The sequence below is a fragment of the Oryzias latipes genome, chromosome 16, assembly GCF_002234675.1.
Source record: "Oryzias latipes chromosome 16, ASM223467v1".
Classification (NCBI taxonomy): Eukaryota; Metazoa; Chordata; class Actinopteri; order Beloniformes; family Adrianichthyidae; genus Oryzias; species Oryzias latipes.
In genome coordinates this window covers 17757422-17777289 of record NC_019874.2, presented here as the reverse complement: position 1 = coordinate 17777289, position 19868 = coordinate 17757422, and the positions used below count along the sequence as shown (strand labels likewise).

Below are 19868 nucleotides of genomic sequence, written 5' to 3'. Positions count from 1 at the left end.
TAAACAAATCGGTTTAACGAGATATCATTATCAACTGATATAGATGAACAAAACTTGAAGCAACTAAAACTAATACCATTTTGAATAAATGTATTACAAAATAAATGTATTAAGTTTATTACACTAAATATCTGCAATTTATTAGATAGTAACACTTGCAAAATACTAAACGTATAAAGCAAATAATAAAAATGTACTAACAATAATCATTGTTTTTGTCATTATTTTTATTTCTTTTATTGTTTTAACTGAAATTTGCCCCGGAAGTTTTCACCACGCCGGAAGTAAATCTTTGGCCCTAACAGACGTGAGAAAGCTATGGCGGTTGATGCTGCAACGGAGCTGCTATTTCTTGAGACTTTTAAGCACCAGAATGCAGAGGTAATTATTTCTGAGAACTGCCTTTCCCCATTTATGTTTTCTATTGGATTATAAGTTTTTGAAAATCATAGCAATGGCCATCGACTGTTTTTAGACGAATATTGTGTCTCTTAGCTATATACGGTAATGATAATCATAAGCTGTGTGGTGTAGAGAAACAAAGTTGGAATACATTCCCAAATTTCAAGACGCCCATGGACTAATAAAAAAGTAGTCATTTTTACATGTATGATTTAAAAGTGAGCTGCACTAAACTGATTTTTTGTTTTTTTGTCAGTGTTTTTGTAAACTTTGTTTGCTAGTTAGCTATTAAGGCTAACGTTAACTCCAACTCTGTACACTTAAGATGTTTAGTCTGGAGGGCTCACAGTGAGTCATTTTTCAAGTACTAGGTGCTGTATGCTGTTTATTTTAACAAAAGCGTTTTAAAATGATTATCTGCAGCTAACCAATGTGGATGTGGTCCGGTTTCCTTGCGGGGTCCTGATCACCGAGGTGCGGGTCATTCCTCCTGGGATCAAGGCACACAGCAATTTACCTGACAGTCGAGCATTCGGGTAAAAACACTGAAGCAGCACCATTGCTCACGCTTCTACAGTTCACAAAACATCAGATTTGGAATAATACTGTCTAAGGTGACGTTGAAAAACAAGCTAATTGAATTGGTGAAATGCAGAAACAACCTGAACCTACTGATAGAGATCAAATGATCAGATTTATTTATAGCATTTCTATCATTATCTGCAATCAGACAAGCATCCAAAATGATCACATGCACTTTAGTCAAGTATTACTTTGCACAGTAATTCACCTATTTGGCAGTAAACTGGTCTGTTTTCATAAAGTTTTAATTTGATATTATAAATCTTCATTAAGCATCAATTAATTTGAATCTCAGGTGCCAGCAGCGTCAGCAACAAAATCACACCACATTGCTGCCATTCTATAGGATCTGCACTGGCTCCCAGTTAAATACAGGACTGATTTCTGCATCCTATTACATCCAAATTCATCCATAACCTCTTCCTCCATATCTCTCCTGCCTCCTTTACATCTATATTACTTTTGATTTTTTTGGATTGTACTTCTCCATCCATGTTCTTTTTCCCAACAAAACATGCAACATTAAAACCAGACTAAAAACTCACTTGTTTAAATGATCTGATCTTATCTTTCAATGATCTAACGTTCACTGTTCTGTTGCTGTAATTAACACAGTTTTCTTTCTGTTTTGAAATGTTTTTTGTTGTTGTTTTATTTTGTTATGTACAATGTCATCGGGTTATTTGAAAGGCACTCCTAAATGAAAATAAGAATGTCCAGTTTCCAATCTTTTTCAATCCCTTTCATGGTCACAGAGTTGTTGCAGCCTATCCCAGTTGTATGAAGGCTGGTGCACACTCTGGGGCCACACAAACTTTGACATTCACACCTATAGGGATAATAAGTGTAAGCAATCAACCTATGAACCGTGGTTTTGGAGTGTGGGAGGAAGACTGAGTACCCGGAGAAAACCCACACATCCACATGAATAACATGTAAAATCCACACAAAAGGCCCAGCTGGGATTTGAACCAGGAACTTCTCACTGTGAGGCGAGAGTGCTAACCACTATGTCACCCGAGAAATGTATATTTCATTATTTTTAACCAGGTTGATTGCATTTTAGACACTGAAACAAGTTGCTCTCACATTCAGGAAGCCTTGTGTATATTGCTCCTTGTGTATATTGCTTGGACATGTTTAGTACCTGTGAAAATGATTTTTTTCTCAGAATTGCTTGATGATATGTATTGAATGCGGTTGCAGTAAACAGTGTGTTTTTGTAAAGCAAAACATATCTTGTAATGTAACTTGCTGACAACATGAGACTGCTGAGAGTGAAACGTTCTTTACTGACTCACACAGTTTAATGGTCACATCTGGAGCTGACCAGAGAAAAGATGCACATACTCTCCACTAGATGAGTTGGGGTCAAGGGTCCTGTTAAAAAAAAATGAAACATTTGGATTAATGGAGGGGCAAAGACTGATGGGAAATTCGTTGATCTAGAGCAGGCATGTCCATAGTCCAACTCGTTGGCCAAATGGGCCCCGTGTTCAAATTGCCACCGGCCCGCTGGCTCCTTAAATAAAATAAATAACATGCGGCCCTGCAACTCTTTATAAAAACTCCTCTTCGTCATCGTGGTTAGCCATCATCTGGCACTTCCAAAAGAGCCATGCTATCTACAACAAGCTAACTGGGAATGAACTGTGTGTAATCTTGACAACATAACAGGTATTTGGGGAAAAACATTTAGATGTATTTGCTTTAAAAGAAGAAATAAAAAGTAAAATCTTCATTAAATTATTACATTATTAGAACATTCTACCACACTGTATGATCCCGTCTTTGCAGAATCCAAAGTGTTTCCACACATTGGACTGGAATGATGGTTTGATTATTTTTTGCTGTCATCACATGTGTGTTGTCCACTGTGATGTCACTTGGTTGTTTTTACATTATAGTAAAATAAACCTGCCGTGCTTCAATCCAAATAGTATTTTTCAATATCAATATAATGAATATTTTTCATTTTGAAACGATTTTATAATATTTAAGATTGATTTAGTTAACTTGTCTCAGATTGATCAGATTGATCTGGTCGGATCGTAAAAACATAAATTGATTAATCGATTCATGGATTAATAGTTGCACCCCTAATGTGTTTTTGTAAGACGTTTGTTCCCTCAAAAAACATTTTTTTTGTTCTGACTTAATAAAGTAGGAGGGATGCTTTGTAAATTTTTAGGTGTTTACTCATGCTCCGCTAATGCTAAACTAATGCTTCATAGCATTATTGCTCACTAAGTCATTATTCTGATTTTTTTTTTAACTTCATATAATTTTCCTGATTGGAAAAGCTTCACAGACCTTATGATTTATTTGATGTAGACATTTACGTCTTACTTCTCAGGGAGACTTCGCCTCATGCTTTCCAGTTGGAACTGTTCTTTAATAATGTTGCCAAACCCAACGGCCCTACCTTCCACAGACTGGGCAGGTCAGTGTTTCTCTTGTTTGTTTTTTTTTTGTTTTTTAACTGTCTTAGCCTGTCAAAGTCATTCACTTCATTTCCTTGTGAGGTTTACAAAGATCCCAGGACACAGAAGTCTGTTTCACTGGTGGAACCGGTTAGAGCAGCATTTGAGTCCTTTTCTCTTCTAGCTCGTTTTGAAATCGACCCTCCTGGTTTCTTTGTTATTTGTGCTCATCTAGCTGGTCTTTCCAGAATTTCTGCTGCACCTTCACTGTAGCTAAAATTGACAAAGATAAAGAGGTCTCACTGAAGGACAAGATTAATGTTCTAGTCAAAACACTTTTATTCTAACCTCAATAACTGGGATGTTCACAGTAGCACCAAAGAGTTAAACTTGGGTTTAGGATTATAAAAATATGTGAATGTGACACACCCAAGGTATTTTTCTGTGTGAGTAAAGTCAGAATTAAATGCTCCAAAATTTGCACCATTGTATCTCAATTATTTTCTTTCTTTTTGAAGTAATGTTATCATGTTTTTAGTAAAAAATCATTTAGTTTGGTCAGATGATGTAGTTAATGAAAGGAAATCTCCTACTAAAACATTTTGACTTTTAACTTTTCCAAAACAATATGCTATAAGTGCTAAAGCTTGAATATTGGGTTTAAAAATGCTAATAATCAGAATCATAACCCAAAATTTAGTTTAGGATTTCTAATTTTACAGATTAATTAAGATTTCTTAAATTGCTTTGAATTAGAGATTTATTAGATCATTTCAGTGTTTTGGCAGTGATACCCAGCCATGGCACAAATGTTTTTTTATTTTTTTTATTAACAGTAGGTAAATCAGTTTTATTTATAAAAATCTGATTTTTATTCAAATTTTGTAATGTTCTGCCATTATTATTATTGTTTAACTTGTCATGTTTTGCTTTGTGTCCTTAGTTTGGAATATGATGAGAACAAGTCAATTGTGTTCAGGCCCAGTGGAAAGGTAAAGCGTTTTTTAATTTTTTATTATAAAAGAAATCTTGACTTTTGTTTTCTGTTGATCTGGGGATAACTGACTGGGCATTTATGGACAGGTGAACACAAACGGCCTTGTTCTGCGTGGATGGTACACTAGTCTGACTCTGGCGGTATATGGGACTGCAGAGCGCTCTCATGGCCATGATCAAGGCTCGCCTCCTCCACCACCTCCACCTCCTCAACAACCAGCTGGACCCAAGAGGATCATTAAACAAGGTTGACTCATATTACTCCTTTCTGTTGTTTTCCTTTAAGCAATATGTTTTTGAGTTACAAATGATTATTTAGTTAGTCATTTGGGTCAATAAATAAAGAATTGTACTAGCCACTGGTAAAGTTTTCAGCTGAGCCCAAAACAGTAAAAATTACAAGAATTAATTTGTTTGATTCAAACCCAAGACCCCAACTTTCAGTCCAAAGAATTTGGATTGTTCTTTTTGGGTTAAATTAGCACATGAAGTGAAAGAGTTTTAACATCCTGTACTGTTTTTCTCAACAGAAGTACAAAAACAGAGTTGTGCTAATATGCAAAGCTGTCGTTTTACTGGTCTGTCAACATTACAGTGCTCACCTATAGTCCCAGGGTCTGAATAATGACCAAGAGAGTGAAATCATAAGCACAGGCTGCCAAGAAGAGCATTGTCATGTCGTAACATCTTTTTACCCTTGGGGGAAGTGTCAGTTATAGTCTTTAGGAGAATTTACTGCTTTTCTGCCTTAAAATCACTGTTAAAATGGTTTGGGCTCTTAGTAAAAATGCTTTCACACACCTTTTGAAAATGGCACTTCTGACATGTCCCACCAATAACACCCCCCACACGAGCTCAAGGACCAGCTGGAAATATGTTTTTGTCGTCCTGGCACTATTATCTAAGAGCTAGCAAAAATAAAGGGGGAGAAGAAGACCATTACAATCTCTGTTCAGACTGGACCTGGTCCTAAAGGGATTGTTTTTTAATAGAACCAATGCCCTTGTTAGATTTTTACCAAATCACCACTTTGAAAGCACTTTCACCCCTCTTAACCAACTTACACCAACAAGAATTGTTATTTTCGACACATATCCTCAAATCAAATCATATCACACTATCTGTCACACCTAGGTGTGTGAAATTTGTTCTTTGCATTTGACCCATCCTCTGGGGGAGCGGTGAGCTGCAGACACAACTGTGCTCAGGAACCATTTGGTGGATTTAACCTCCTAATCCAGCCCCTTAATGCTGAGTGTCAAGCAGGGAGGCATTGGGTCCAATTTTTAAAGTCTGGGATTGAACACACGACCTTCCAGTCTCAGGGCAGTCTCACTCTAACCACAAGGCCACTGAGCTGGTACAATCCTAATAATCCTAGTAATATCCTGACATTCCATGTCTTTCAGAATGGGAAAAAGAGGACCAGTACAATGGCAGCCCTCCTAGACCAGCACCTAGAGGACCTCGGACTCCACCTGGACCTCCACCTCCCGATGATGATGAGGAGGAGCAAGTCCCAGCGGCAGGTAAATCTCAAACACACTTACATAATGTATATATTTGTAATCCATCCTTTTTTAGAACTAGAGTTGCTTTTTTTAAACATAATTTTCACCCAAAAATTTGCAAACGTAATTTAAAGGTTTAATTTCAGTAACGTCACATTTATCTTTTGCACTCCCTTCCTATTGAATCTACAGTTGAATTTATTGCAGTTTTTTCAAGTCTGTTTTTCTTTCTTATATCTTATCTCATGTAGATTAATTTGAAACTGTTTGCGCTGATTATGAGTAAACATTTTTTATTTCCTTTTAGGCCTACAGCCCGCATTCATTAAAATAGGTGGTCATACAGTCTTAAAGGCAGAGCAGACATTAATTCTTAAAGGTTGCAGCAAAATCAAAACAGTGATTCAAAAACCTAAGCAGGTGAAAAGTCTGAATCTACGATGGATGCATTGATGCATTGAATTCAGAGAATGTTTTAGATTCTTTTCTAGTACATGCCAATATAGATATGATATATATGTAGGAATTGTAATCTGCGTGACTTGATTGACTGCCTCCTTTTTTGGCAAAAATTAAGTTTCACTTTAGAGACTTGAGACAATTTTAATTCAGTTCAGACACTTTGCAGCCATGTTTGAAGACGGTACAACACAATTTACAACAGCTCATCTCTGAAAAAAACGTCTGCTTCATACACATTTTTGATAAGTCAGCAGCAGTTAAATAAACCGCATAAAGCAGGCGTGTGTGTGTCAAAGCATGTCAGAATGACATTAGGGGTCTGTAAATGTTGCTGCAACCTTTTTAAGAGAGTATACTTATTTCTATGTCATTCTATCATTTTCTCCCTCTCTGTTTTCCATGACAGGAGAAGGAGTATTAAAAATGAAACATCATTAAAAAAAAAAAAACGCAATTTGAGTTATAGGAAAGAGTAATTCTTTGTGTATCCTGCTGTAGTTTCATCATGACTCAACGTTTGTTAGCAAAACTTGTTTGCTAACTAGACCAACGGTAAAACCCGAAACACTGGTATGGTCTAAAAACAGTTAGACAAACAATTCGAAAAACCTTTCACTAAGCTGTGCAGCCGCCTGCAGTATCTAAAGAATCAACACAGCAAATTTTCCCTAAACTAAATAAAGATAAAGCTCAGTGATTTGTTATAAATCACACTTCCAGTCTCTCTGGAGTTTTCCAATGAAATTGGAGAATGTTGAATGGTGCAGATTTTTTTGTTTTTTTAATTGTATTAAATTGCACTATTCCTATAGCTTTACAAAAACCTCTTGAGATGTGTATTTTAATCTTTTAACATCTTTAGACCCAAGCTAATATTTGAGCTAACCTTTTACAGATGTAGTCATTTAAACTGGTTAAGCAGAATTAAATACTGTGGTAATCTAACCTAAAATGTGACGTCCCTGCATGTGGACACCAGGTCTTGAGAGGATTAGCATCAGCAGCAGATCTGTCGTTGAATATTGCTGTGGATTTTGCTTTGTGGGAATGTACAGCTGTGACGTGTCAGGCGAACTCTCTGCAGTGAGCGGGGTCAAAAGTGAGCCGAGCGAGGTCCGATGCGACTACTTGGAGGCCGTGTCACCGGAGAGGCCTGCCGATGAGGCCTACTCAGACGCCGAACAAGAAGAGGCGGAGGACGAGGAAGAAGAGGAGGAGCAAGAAGAGGAAGAAGACACACGGACAGAGGGGAGCGCTCCAGAGGAAGAAGAGGAAGAGGAGGATGAAGAAGATGAGGGTGAGGACGAGGAAGAGGAGATGGAGGAAGGTAGGGTGTTGTTACATGAGAGTGGGATAGCCCACAATCCCAAATGGACACTCAGCCCGAAGCTGAACCCCTCGATGCCACAAAGTCTGCTCTACTTTTCAATGTTGATGCCACAGGAGGGAGGGGGGAGGCTGTAGGAACAGGGTCCATTTGGGACTGAGTAACGGCACGAGTGTTTGCACAGACATGCTGCATCTGTCTGCAACTGCTTGATGCTGCACTCGGTGAAACTCTGAAGGCTTTCAATGAACTTTTATGTGCCACCATATGGAGGGTCCTAACGCCTTCTCACAGCTGTGACTGACTGCGCTGAAGTCATATCATGCATGCCTAACTAACTCCGCATGCTTGGCTTAAAACTGCCATGAAAGAAAAGGTTTGTGGGTCAATAGTTAGTTACAGGGATTTGGGAGCTGTCTTTTACTTCCTCATGTGAACTAATTTTTCCTCACTCATGTATTAAGTTTTTAAGCATTTTTTTGGTCAAACTTTCTTTCTATTGAATAAAATTTGTGAAATCTCTGTACTTTCAGGTGATGATGGTTATGAGCAGATTTCCAGTGATGAAGATGACCTGGATAATGGAAGCTTCAAGCTGCCCACCTTTGACATGGACTACACTCCTGAGGATCTAGCCTCTGTGCCACCTGTCCAATATGATCCGTACGAGCGAGAACTTAGGCCGCTTGCTTACTTCACTCCACCATACAAGACTCATTTTGAGATCCAGTTTGAGAAGGCCAGCACAGAGGAACCCAGAGATGCTGGTGGAACAGAAGGAGGAGCAGGTGGAGAGGAGGCGGAGGCTGTTGCTCATCTAAAAGAACTACTGGCCGATATTGGCGAGGACAGAGATGCTCGCTGGGTCACTGCTCTGGAAGAAGCACCTGGACTACTCAACAAAGGGCTGGCTTATTTAATTAAACAAGAACAAGGAGATGCTGAGGAGCCTCTGAAAGCTTTAGTCCAGTGGGCTCTCCAAGCTTTAGATTTGGAGATTGCTCTCACCCAACCCATTGCCCTGAATCTCAGACAGTTAAAAGCAGGTGCGAAGCTGGTATCCTGCCTGGCAGGGTGTCCGCACGGCCTCACCATATTGCTGCGGGAAGGCACCCTGAAAGTGCTGCTGGAGCTGCTCCATGCAGACCACGTGTCCTCCACACTGAAGCTGAGTATCCTGAGAACTTTAGATGGTCTCATCAGCTGTCCTGCTGGGGTGGAGGCCTTCCTGCACGCAGGGGATTCAGAAAAGAGCGGCTATCAGGTTAGCAACACACTGCAGATAGCTTTTAAGTTTTGTTTCTCATCATTTTTTTGTTTCTCATTTACACAGTCGTATATTAATTAAGTTTCAAACAGATATTTTAAGATTTTGCTAAAGTTAGAAAACTCAAACATACTCAAATATATATTAGTAATTCAGAGTAACGTTGTTTTAAAGATCTCAGACAGGCAGCTGTAAAACTGAAGAAGCTACTCGAATGAACAGCAAAACGTCCCCTGATGAGCCTTTAAAGTCCACTCAGAAGTCATGGGATAACTCTGCAAGAGTCTTCCCAGGTGTATTAGGAAATTTTAACAATCTGTCGTCGCTCTGATGTGCTTCACAGCGTCTAGTCCAGCTGTTCTTGCGTGAGGAAACAGTTCGGGTCATAACAGCTGGCAATGCCGTGTTGCAAAAAAGCCACGTGTACGAGGTGCTCGTCGACCTGCAACAGTCAGCAGCAGCTTGGAGTGAAACTCAACAGGTGCCAGCACTCATTCACACCACTCGTTTATGCACATTTAGTGCCCTCTCTTCTTTTGTAGTCATTGTGCAGGGTTATATCTTTCAGGAGGACATGGAAGATGCTGAATGCCCTATGGAAGAGGAAACTCCGCTGGGCTCCTCCCCTGTGAGCGAGGCTGAGCTTGATAGGATAGCAGGCGTTCTGGAGGAGCTTCATCACCTGCTGGAATCTGCTTCTCACTCCATGGTTCAACCGCCTGGGAAAGCTTTCCCAACTTCTGCCAGAATAACAGGACCACCAGAGAGGGATAACCCATACCCAACACTGTATAGGTACAAAGCTGACCACAAAATCTGCACTGCAACGCTTCTGACTCTTGTTTGAAGTAGTTGATTACAGTCATTTTTTTCTTCCCTGTCAGGTACATGCATGCCTGTCATTTCCTGGAAAGCACAACATTGGTTTTGTCAGCGGCTGCTGTAGCAGGTCATGTTGGTGTCACTCAGGCCGTTAAAGAGCTCCTACGCTTCCTGTCACTCACCCAGTCAGGCCTACTTTTCCTTCTTGCCCAGCCATCTCCAACCAACCTGCTGCTGCGTCTCCTGGCATCTGTGGCAGAATCAGAAGGAGAGGACAGCACAGGAGGGGAAGGGGCCCTCACAGGGCCAGGGTTTGGGGAGGAGGGGTTTTGCATGTGGCTGATGCAGGCGCTGCATTCTCTGCAAGGTGTGTCAGAACTTATGAGCCACGTGGCCGCTGGAGGAGAAGGTGGCGCAGGACTCGATGAAGGAGACAATTCAGAAGTTCTCGGCATGCTTCACGCACTTTACCTGATGACTTTCACACAAACTGGCCGTAGCGCAGTGGCTCACGTTTTCAGCCTGGAGAACAACCTGTCCTGTCTGGTCACGCTGCTCCAGCACCACATAAAAGATGGACAGGGGTATAGTTGTCCTTTCCTTCTGCTCATTCCTGTCTGCTTCTATTACATCTTGAATTGACTTGATTGGTTGTTATCTTTCTCACAGTGAGACCAAAGCTCGCAAGGCGGTGACCTATAACTATGCCTGCATGCTGGTCCTGATGGTAGTCCAAACCTCCAATGAGCTGCGGATGATGGAACAATATTCAACTCCACTTCTTGCCATTGCCAAGGCGGATGATAGCAACGTCAAGCTGCAGGGTAAATGATAACCAGCCTTTTGTCATCATAAAAGCGTTGAAGATCCTTGATAACAATTTTCAGATTTTGTTCTTCAGAGCTGTTCAAATGGCTGGAGCCCCTGGAGAAACTTCGCTTTGAGATTGGCAGCATTCCTTCCCTCATCGCTTACATCAAACAGGTATAGATACCTCCTCACAACACAATGGCATTTAGCCAGCTAAGAGCAGATTATTCTTTTATTGATTGATTTACAAAATCAAACCTTACGGCCATCAAAGCTGGTTCTTTGAGATTTTTTTGTCATTTTACTATTGACATCAAGAAATAAAAATATCCAATGAATTCATAACTGCAGTTTGTGCGCAAAAGATGTCACTAAAAAAATGTCAACACCATTTACTCAAAAAAACCACAATTTTCCTGACTGGATGATGCCTCACACAACACAAATTATTCCTTCTGTCAGAGCAGCCTGGAAAAAAATGTTCTTAATATATCTGAATGGTCAGTGTGGGCTATCACATAAAATCTCTTTGCTTGAGGATTATTGACAGATATTTTGCACTTTTCCCTTGGGTAAGATTTTGGGTTTCTTTTTGCAAAACCTCCTAGGAATTTTGACTAAAAGTTAAACCAGTGGCTTTTCTTCTAAAATGGACTTGTAGCTCCACAAACAAAACTCTAGATCTCATTTGACAGTTTGTATGCCTCTCAAACTAAAGACAAACCTATTGTTTGGTAGGAATTCTCAAAAAAATGTCTACGTCCTTTCTGTTTCCAAATTACAAATCACTTCAGTTGCATTGTTTTCTGCTCAGTTGCTGGTTCATATTTCAAAATTGTTAACATTTTTTTAACAGTTTTGTAGTTTTAAAATGTTTTGAGTTTTAATTTAAAAGTCTTAATTCATAATTTACACTTTATTCAATTTATTGTCACTAAACTATTTAAAAGCATATTAAAGCTGAATTGTGGAAGGGTCCACAATATTCCCAATCAGGATTAGGACGACAAATTATGAATAAAGAAATGATTTTTTGAACAAGCTTTTTTGTATTCTTGCTGTGGAAAAACATGTTTGTAACCTAAAAAGTTGACTTTTCCATGTTGTCAGAATTTGGAAAACATATTAAATGCCGAGGGAACTGGGCTGGTCACTGCTCTGAGGGTCCTCTGTCACATTGCTTGTCCTCCTCCTCCGGTGGAAGGTAAAGTCGATGAAAAATCTTTTAATGTGATGCATTAGACACTCTTCACAGCCTTTTGCTTTTCAGACAGCTTGTACACAGGTTCCTCACTGACTCTTCCTCATCTCTGCAGGTCAGCAGAAGGATCTCAAATGGAGCCTTGCGGGTGTCCAGCTGTTCTCCGGAGAGGGCCTGGATACCTGTGTCCGTGTCTTGCAGAAACTTTGCAGCGTGCTACTGCAGCCATGGCGCTTGCATGGTCACATGGGACCCACCCCTCAGCGGTGCATGATCCTCAGCATATGTATCAGCACCATCAGGTTGCTGCGCACGATGCTGATGGAGCTGCTGTCTGGCGGGACTTTCCAGCTCAGGGACAGTCGTGTTGCCAATGTGCTAGTGACTCTCCACATGATCGTGTGTTCGATCCCTGCAACCGGACGGTTGGATGGCGAGGAGACCAGGGTCCAGGCGCTCATTGTTGATGTGATGCTCACTTTTACGCAGGGTGTCAATGAAAAGGTTTGAGAATCGTTAGTTTGAGGGTAAAACTGTGTTGTTTTTAACCTTTTTGGTGAGGCTGTGGTTGTTTCTGCTGCAGGTCACTCACACAGAGGAGACTCTAGCCAGCAACACGTGGTCCCTGATGCTGAAGGAGGTTCTGGGCTCTCTCCTGAAAGCTCCTGAAGGTCTGTTTTCTGGGTTAACTCTGCTGTCTGAGCTCCTTCCTCTCCCGTTGCCCATGCAGAGCACTCAGGTAACCTCCTGACCAGAACTCCAAGTGCTAACTCCCATTTGTGAACACACAGTAACATTAACTTTGTGGCTTCACAGGCCATCTCTGTTCAGGATGTGTCAATAGCTTTAAATACAAGGAAGCTGTGGAGCATGCACATAAGGGCTCAGTGGAAAAGCCTCTCTGAAGTGTTGAGGTGTGTGTGCACCACCAGCTGCCCGCCTCTCCTGGCCATGCTGAGGAGAGTGTGCGTTCAGCTGGCAGACCTGTCCTCTCCCACTGCAACGCTCATCATGAAGACGCTGTTGGAGATGCTGCAGGAGGAGCTCCAGCCGTGAGTACAGCGCACACACCTCACCACAATGTTTGTGATCCTGCTGCAAATTGTTCTCTGTTGTTAATCCACCGACTGCAGGGCTGAGGGGAAAACCGTGTGCTGGGGCCAGGCGCTGCGCCTGCTGTCCCTGATGGACACTCTGGTGTCGCAGAGGGCTTGTAAGAGCGCCACGCTCCATTTGCTGTCGGGCTCCGTTTCCGGCGATGAACAGCTGGCAGATGTGTTCCCTTTGCTTTTGTCTCTGCTGATCCCTCCCGCGGTTCACTCCTTACCACAGCAGCAGTGCAGTGTTCTAGTTGGGACAATATTCCAGTCACTGTGTGACCAGGTAGGATCTGCCGTAGGCTTCAGACAAAGTTTTGACCTTTAGTGAAAAACCCCTAAAAATATTTTTCACTTGGGATGTTAGGACATATCCCTGGTGGTGTCACACCCTGGGGAGGGCTGTATGGCAGAGGTGGAGCTGCTGGCCAATGCACTGCCCGGGCGAGAGATGATGTCATCAGTGTGCACTTCCTTGTTGGAGGTTTTAGGCAATAAAGAGAGCAGCGTCCCGCTCCTCCTCACCTGCATCAGGACTCTAACTTTCCTCACTGAGCATAACTATGGAATCTACCACCTCAAAGTGTAATTTCACATTTTTCCGTTATTTTTATTTCAGGTTGAATATCTGCTTTTACTTAACATCATATCTACCTTTTTTTTCCTTTAGTGCTTTGAAGAAACATAGTAGTGAGGTGTTCTCACTGCTCAAAAGACTGATTTCAAGCTTCAGCAAGGATTCAGCAGATTTGCTTTCTGCTCTGCTTGACTTTCTCAGGCAGATTGTCAACACAGAAACAATGGTAGGTGCATCTTTTAAATCTGCTTTATTTTGAAGTTTTTTTAATAAGATAAACATCCTGCACAAGCCTGAAACACGCATTTACGTGCATTAAGATAGACCTTTCATTGGAAGTGGTTGCATAGACACATGTTTCAGAAGACACTGTGAATGTAGCTAAAGATTTGTTGTCAGAGAAAGAAGTGATAACACCTTTTTTCAGTAACTATTTACTTTTTACGTGGCATGTTTTGTTTTAGATTCTAAAATATTTTTTTCTTTGGAAACAGTGTGTTGAGGAGGGTCAGGGCTCCAGCGAGGAGCCTGTTTTTGTTCATCCACGACTGATGTCGCCTTCTGAGATGAAAGCTCTGCTGCAGTGGGAGGAGTCTGAGTCTCATCCAATATCTTCTTTGGAGAAATTATTAACTGTAAATATATTTCCAATCTCAATTTTTGTAACTTTTTTTGAAATTTTATTTTTATAAATGTTTATTGCGTTTTGGTTTTTAACGGTGTGTTTGTGCCCATAGAAACTTTGTAAAGAAGACGATTCCATGGAAACCATGTTGGAAAATGTGATTGTTCTGAGGCAGACGCTGGAGGTGGCTTCAGACACAGCTCCAGTGGTTGAAACTGAGCCCATTCTGCCTCCTCCTGAGACACTTGCAGCTCAGTTTAACCACAGGTTTGCATAAAATGGCCCTTAATTACAAAGATATCAGTTTTTTATTTTTACCAGTTGTTTTCTTAATTTTTTTTCTAAATAATTTTGCCATTTTTAGGAAAACTATTAGCTTATAATGACAAAAAGTTGCATAAATGCACATTATTACAATACAATAGACACAATTGATTGTTAAGAACTTCCTATTTCCATCTGCAGGACAGTGTTCATTCTGTCTGAGGCACTGGATGAGCAGCTGAAGGCTCTGTGGTTTTCTCCTTTCCAAACAGATGACATAGAAACTGATCTTGACATGGTATGTTTGTCTCTCTGTCTGCAATCTTCAGACATGCTCTCTTTTCTGTCATAATTACGGTCACCTTTGAAGGAGTAACATATCTTTGCTTTTAAACACGTAAAATAAACCTCACAATTTATTATTTTTTCTAAAAATAAATAAAGATTTTCCTTTTTTCATCTTGCAGACGAAAGAACTTTCACACATTCTTGTGCTTCTTTTTCCTGTGTTGCAGGTCAAAGTGGACCTGGTTGCTTTGGCACAGGAATGTTGTCCAGAACTCGACCTGAAAGCTGAGTTGGAGCGCTCCTTCCTGTCTGAGCCGTCTTCCCCGGGTCACACTAAGGCTACGAAAGGCTTCCGACTTGGCAAACACAAACACGAGACCTTCATCACATCGAGGTACAACTTGAGCCTGACATGAATTTTCATATGACCGAGTATCTTGTATTTAAATTTATATTTTGTTTTGCTTGTTTCTCAGTGGTAAATCCGACTATGTTGAACCTGCCAAAAGGGCTCACATCATGCCTGCCCCTCGTGGTCGTGGGGGTCGGGGAGGGTTTGGACAAAACATGTCACGGCCCCATGATATTTTCCGTCTAAGGAAACAAAATACATCCCGTCCTCCCAGCATGCATGTGGACGACTTTGTTGCAGCGGAGTTTAAAGACATTACCACCCCGCTCGGACTTCTACCCAACAAACGTCTCCCCAAGAGCCTCCCCAAGCCTCCCACCAGAGGTCTGTTCACTGGGAATAGAGGCAGAGCCACCTTCCACAACCAGACGCGCTTTTTTACTCCACCACAGCCAAAAGCTGTTCTGCTATCAGGTAAATACCCACAATCCTTAGTGAAACGGGTCACATGGGTGATGTGCAAAGGTTTCATTTTTTTTTTTGATGGTTGGCCTGTAGAGGATGATGATTGACTTCTTTGGGTTTCAGTAGGTAACTACACTCGGAGGGAAGGAGGCCGTGGTTCCTCGTGGAGTGGTCAGGTTCCAACAATCACCCACAGAGGAACCTACAGTGAACCCCGCGGAGGGCAGAGCAACTTCGCCCGAGGACCTTTGCCTTCCCGACAACCCCCTGCAAGTATGTAGAGCTAACATGTTTCCATCATTGCTTTTAACCTGCAGTACTAAAGTTAAAACTCTTTTAAAAACATTTTTTAAGGTGCTTATCGTCTGGCTATTCGTGATCGAGCTCCACGGGGCAGAGGAGGCGCCGGATTGTCCTGGCTTAGCGGGGGAGGAGGTGCTGGGAACGCTGGTGGAGTTGGAGGAGGTGGAAGAGGATCTCAGGGGAGCAAATTCAGTGGTGGGGGAGGAAGCGGAGGTGGGAGGGGCAGGCATGTGCGATCCTTCACCAGGTGAACTCACCTGGTTGAAAACTTCAGCTTCTTCTGACTGGAAATGGACCAACCAGATGGGATGTCTGCCATCTCCATGGAAACATGCTTACGTGATGTTGTAATACAGACTATTGATGTTTTATGTTTTGTTATCATGAGGCGTGTTTAGAGAATAAAGGCAGTTGTAACTCTTTGTGTGTTTTAAAGAAAACACCAAATCATGGGATTGGTGGTGGTGAATTTTTTAAAGCCTGTTTGATGGGTCGATGCTTCTGAAGACAGAAATGCTCATGATTCAAAGACTTCATAAAAACACAACTTTATTTTTTAACTAATTTATTTTACAACATACAAAATTGCCTTAATTCTTATATATGTATTCAGATGACCGTCACCTCCCGACTTTTCCTTTTGATGCATTGGAGAGTCAAACTGCGGGGGCCTTTTCGCAGCCCGTCCCCCAGCTGAGGTGAGGAGTGGCCGGCGCAGTTGGGAGGTGAGGCCAGGGACAGACTGGAGGCATGTAAAGGAGTCTCTCCCGGCTGGCGAGTCCGGTCCCTGCAGGGTGTCTGCTCATCTTCCTGGAGCTGGCTCTTGACTGACGGCTCTGCCGATTGTTGATTCTTCGTGAACTGCAGGTCTCGGAGAAGCTCCAACAGTTCCCTCTTCTCAAGCTCTGCCTCTGCTAACTCCTGCCTCCTCAGGCGCTCTGCTCCCAACACAGCGTGCATGTCACACATCACACGGGATATCTGACCCTGCAGAAGAAAAACTGTTCACATCAGGGATTCAAACACTTAAAAGAGGAACTTAAACCCCAAAAATGTATTACAGATTCTAAAATGACAAAGGACACACTCCTCAAGTAAGAGATTTGCATTAAATGCATTTATATGACGCATCTTAAAAATTTGTTTTCCATTTTGTCATCCAAAAAAACATTAGGAATTATATTATAAAAGTAATATTTGTTGTGTCGTGCTTACGTAATTTCTTAAGAAATTCAGATTTTGAAGGCTGTTTTTTTCTTTAAGTGATGAGAGCAATAACAGCACTTTGGATTCTAATAAAAAAAATCCTAAAGAGTTTAAATGTGTATAATTGTGGCTTATAAGAAAAAGGAAAAAGGAGTTTTAGTCACACAACTAGACCAAAACAGTTGCGTTTATATTCTGTGTTTGATAACCCAATCCAAAAAAAACTAGATCTTGAAATGGCTGTTTAGGGGATTGATGTGAGAGAAAAACGAATGGCTCACCTTCATCTCCTCCACCTCATTCTTCAGCTGTGACTCCTTTTGCACCATGTGTCTCCTCTGCGAGTCCAAGCGTGACTCCATCTCCCGTCTCACCTCCTCTACCTTACACAGCATCTCTGCCCTGTGGTAACAAAAATAAAATTATAGTGGCTTTGATTCCATCAGTATATTTCTAAAATAGACACACTTACCTCAGCATCTCCACTTCTGTGCGTAGCTCTGCCACACAGTTGTGTTGTGATTGGTCAGTAGAGTAGAGAATGTGGCCGCAGCCGTTGGGACATTCTCTGCTACGAAAGCTGCATTCTGACATGTGCACCTCCAAACCTCTCCTCTCCACCTGCACGGGGCAGCCTGACGAGACAGCCATAAGTACAACATACAGAGGGCACAGTTTCACCAAAGGGCTGTAAATAAGCAATCAAACCCAGACTGAAAATTAAAATTAAATCATAAAAACGAAATTATGAAAACTAATTGTTAAATGAAATGCATGAATTTAGGTAAAAACAAAAGTACAGTAAAAAAAAAACATTTGAGAGAATCACACAACTCTCATGCTGAATTAAAAGCTCATATATATCTATATATAGTTGGTGACATATCTCAGCACTGCAAAAGCCACACACACTCTTTGACAAAATACCTACCACAATGGTAACATATGCACTCAGTTCCTGCCCATGACAGGCCATGGTGACATGATCAAGACAGAATCACACTAGAATCAGCTCCAATTTATTTAAGAATGATTCAACCTGAAACAGCATTCTGGAGATTTTAAGTACAGCCCTGCATATGCAATTGTTTACGGGGTAGTCATGACAACAGATGCACCACCTGTTGTTCACCAATGAAAGAGGTGTCACATTACCTTTGTATCACACATATAAGAGGATAACATACATATATATAAAGATAGATAATAGAGATAAACATTTTTACAACTATTGTGAATAGAAACAAAGCAGCATTCATTTTTGTTTTTCCAGGGAGGAGTTTGCATACCGGTGTTAGAGCAGGATATGAAGGCAAACACACACTCGTCCTCATGTGCATGCAGGCTCTCCAGGGAGCAGACCACCTCACATCCGTGTGCTGCATTCATACAGCGGATCTGCAGGCGGTTCAGGTCATTGCGCATGTACCTGCAATCAAAACACTCAAACTGAGAGGCTCTTCCCATCACTTTCTTGCATCTCTAAAGCAGACAAGTGAAACAAAAATAAAGAGGCATAGAGATTCAGAAAGATATCTGAAGTGTAGTTGCAGGGATGGAGACATACCGGTACAGGGGTTTGAGGTTGCTCACATCTAATGGCAGTCTGTCTTCTGGACAGGTGTGGTGATGAAGCAGCCAGCTGCTGATGCAGGAGCTGCAGTAGGCATGTTCACAGGGTGCCTGAAGGGGGCGTTCAAGCACATCTCGGCACACACAGCACAGCAGACCTTCATTCACGTAGCCTACAAACCTCTCTAGATCATAACCCATCCTATAGAGGATCAAACAGGTTGCACAGAGGTTGTTACATTTCCTGTGCAGTTTACTTGTTTTTCTACTTATTTGCTTTTAATCTCTCTTACCTGAGGATTTGACTTCATCCAGCTCCTCCTGTATCTTGTAGACTTCACCTGCACCTGCTCAATCTATTTGATCACACTGTAGAGGCTCTCCTTCATCCTGAAGCAGAGGGTCTCCTGCTCCTCCTCTTCCTCTGGGAGAGCGTTTCTATGGAGAGCTAACTCTGACAACAATGGTGCAGGATACAGCCAGGCAGGCAGCTGTCGGACAAGAGCAGAGGGACAGACAAAAAAGCAGTCAAGTGTTTCACGAACTGTCTAAAGCCCAGTTGTTACACAGCCCTTAGAGATAATAGCTGCTCCCCTTAACGGCGAAAGTTATCTGAGGTTTCTCTGTTTGTCTAGAGCTGTGGGATTATCGTGGATTACACTCTTTTCGTCCCTGATTGGATTGCAAAGTACACACCATCGGATAGCACGTAGCACATGACAACAGGAATCAAAAGATCACCTTCACTGCCCATACTTATTACCCCTGTCCTTGAGTGTAATGGAATAAAGTCGAAAAGAAAGTAGTAAAAAGACCTTTCTAAAATGGTATGAAGTAAACCAAAGACTTCACAACTAAATGAAGTTAAACTTTCCAGATTTTCTAAACAAAATAGAGTTGGAAATATTAAAAATAGTGACTATTCACTAAAAAAAAGCTGCTTTTAATTCCACCAACAAACGGTTCAATTAATATTTGTTCAGATTTAGTCATTACTTTTCACTAAAATTATTATTTTGTTAAATGTACACCTCTATGCTCGATTTGCTGCTGTCATGGACCACAGAAAAGATCTGAAATACGTTTAGGAGAGCTACTCAAAATGTGTGGACATAAACTGGACTAATGCTTGGAATGTTAGTAAAAAATGTTGTTTAAATAACAAAATAAAAGAGGTGTCCTTCAAAATATCGCATTGTATATATCCTGCCAAAAAAAGAAGATTTGTTGATTTGTTGTTGAAAGAGGAAACCATTTATCACCTGTTTGTGGACTGCATACATACAAATATGTTGTAGATGGAAGTGGAAAATTAT

General features: G+C 41.3%; 2 protein-coding genes across 4 annotated transcripts; one reads left to right on the top strand and one right to left on the bottom strand.

The window, feature by feature from the left end:
* The first annotated feature begins 269 nt into the window (after positions 1-269).
* virma (vir like m6A methyltransferase associated) lies at positions 270-16229 on the top strand. Of its 3 annotated transcripts, none has more exons than XM_011485241.3 (27): positions 270-381; positions 826-938; positions 3341-3427; positions 4351-4399; positions 4491-4650; positions 5813-5932; positions 7461-7673; positions 8237-8967; positions 9314-9451; positions 9539-9765; positions 9855-10376; positions 10462-10616; positions 10694-10776; positions 11713-11806; positions 11919-12307; positions 12387-12542; positions 12620-12855; positions 12937-13186; positions 13268-13485; positions 13571-13703; positions 13972-14112; positions 14215-14369; positions 14568-14664; positions 14882-15048; positions 15131-15480; positions 15595-15744; positions 15826-16229. In XM_011485241.3, exons 1-27 carry the CDS (start codon positions 319-321, stop codon positions 16023-16025), a joined length of 5397 nt encoding a protein of 1798 aa, XP_011483543.1. In that variant the 5' UTR covers positions 270-318; the 3' UTR covers positions 16026-16229. The 3 variants fall into 3 exon arrangements, with proteins under 3 accessions (XP_011483543.1, XP_011483542.1, XP_011483541.1); XM_011485240.3 differs by having other exon boundaries at positions 7461-7703; positions 15598-15744; XM_011485239.3 differs by having other exon boundaries at positions 7461-7703.
* Positions 16230-16383: 154 nt separating this feature from the next.
* LOC105355929 (RING finger protein 151-like) lies at positions 16384-19371 on the bottom strand. Its single transcript, XM_011485238.3, has 6 exons — positions 18846-19371; positions 18548-18663; positions 18270-18409; positions 17453-17615; positions 17262-17382; positions 16384-16761 (listed from the first exon to the last, which is right to left on the bottom strand). Exons 1-6 carry the CDS (start codon positions 18861-18863, stop codon positions 16384-16386), a joined length of 936 nt encoding a protein of 311 aa, XP_011483540.1. The 5' UTR covers positions 18864-19371.
* Positions 19372-19868: the final 497 nt, after the last annotated feature.

Excerpts from the sequence above, each read along its gene's own strand:
- virma (XM_011485239.3), top strand. The coding sequence starts at position 319 with ATGGCGGTTGATGCTGCAACGGAGCTGCTATTTCTTGAGACTTTTAAG. Across the intron at positions 4,651-5,812 it reads CAAGAGGATCATTAAACAAG|AATGGGAAAAAGAGGACCAG; the intron begins GTTGACTCATAT and ends CATGTCTTTCAG. Across the intron at positions 15,745-15,825 it reads TTCCCGACAACCCCCTGCAA|GTGCTTATCGTCTGGCTATT; the intron begins GTATGTAGAGCT and ends ACATTTTTTAAG.
- LOC105355929 (XM_011485238.3), bottom strand. Across the intron at positions 18,410-18,547 it reads AACCTCAAACCCCTGTACCG|GTACATGCGCAATGACCTGA; the intron begins GTATGTCTCCAT and ends TTTTGATTGCAG. Across the intron at positions 17,383-17,452 it reads ACAGAAGTGGAGATGCTGAG|GGCAGAGATGCTGTGTAAGG; the intron begins GTAAGTGTGTCT and ends TTGTTACCACAG.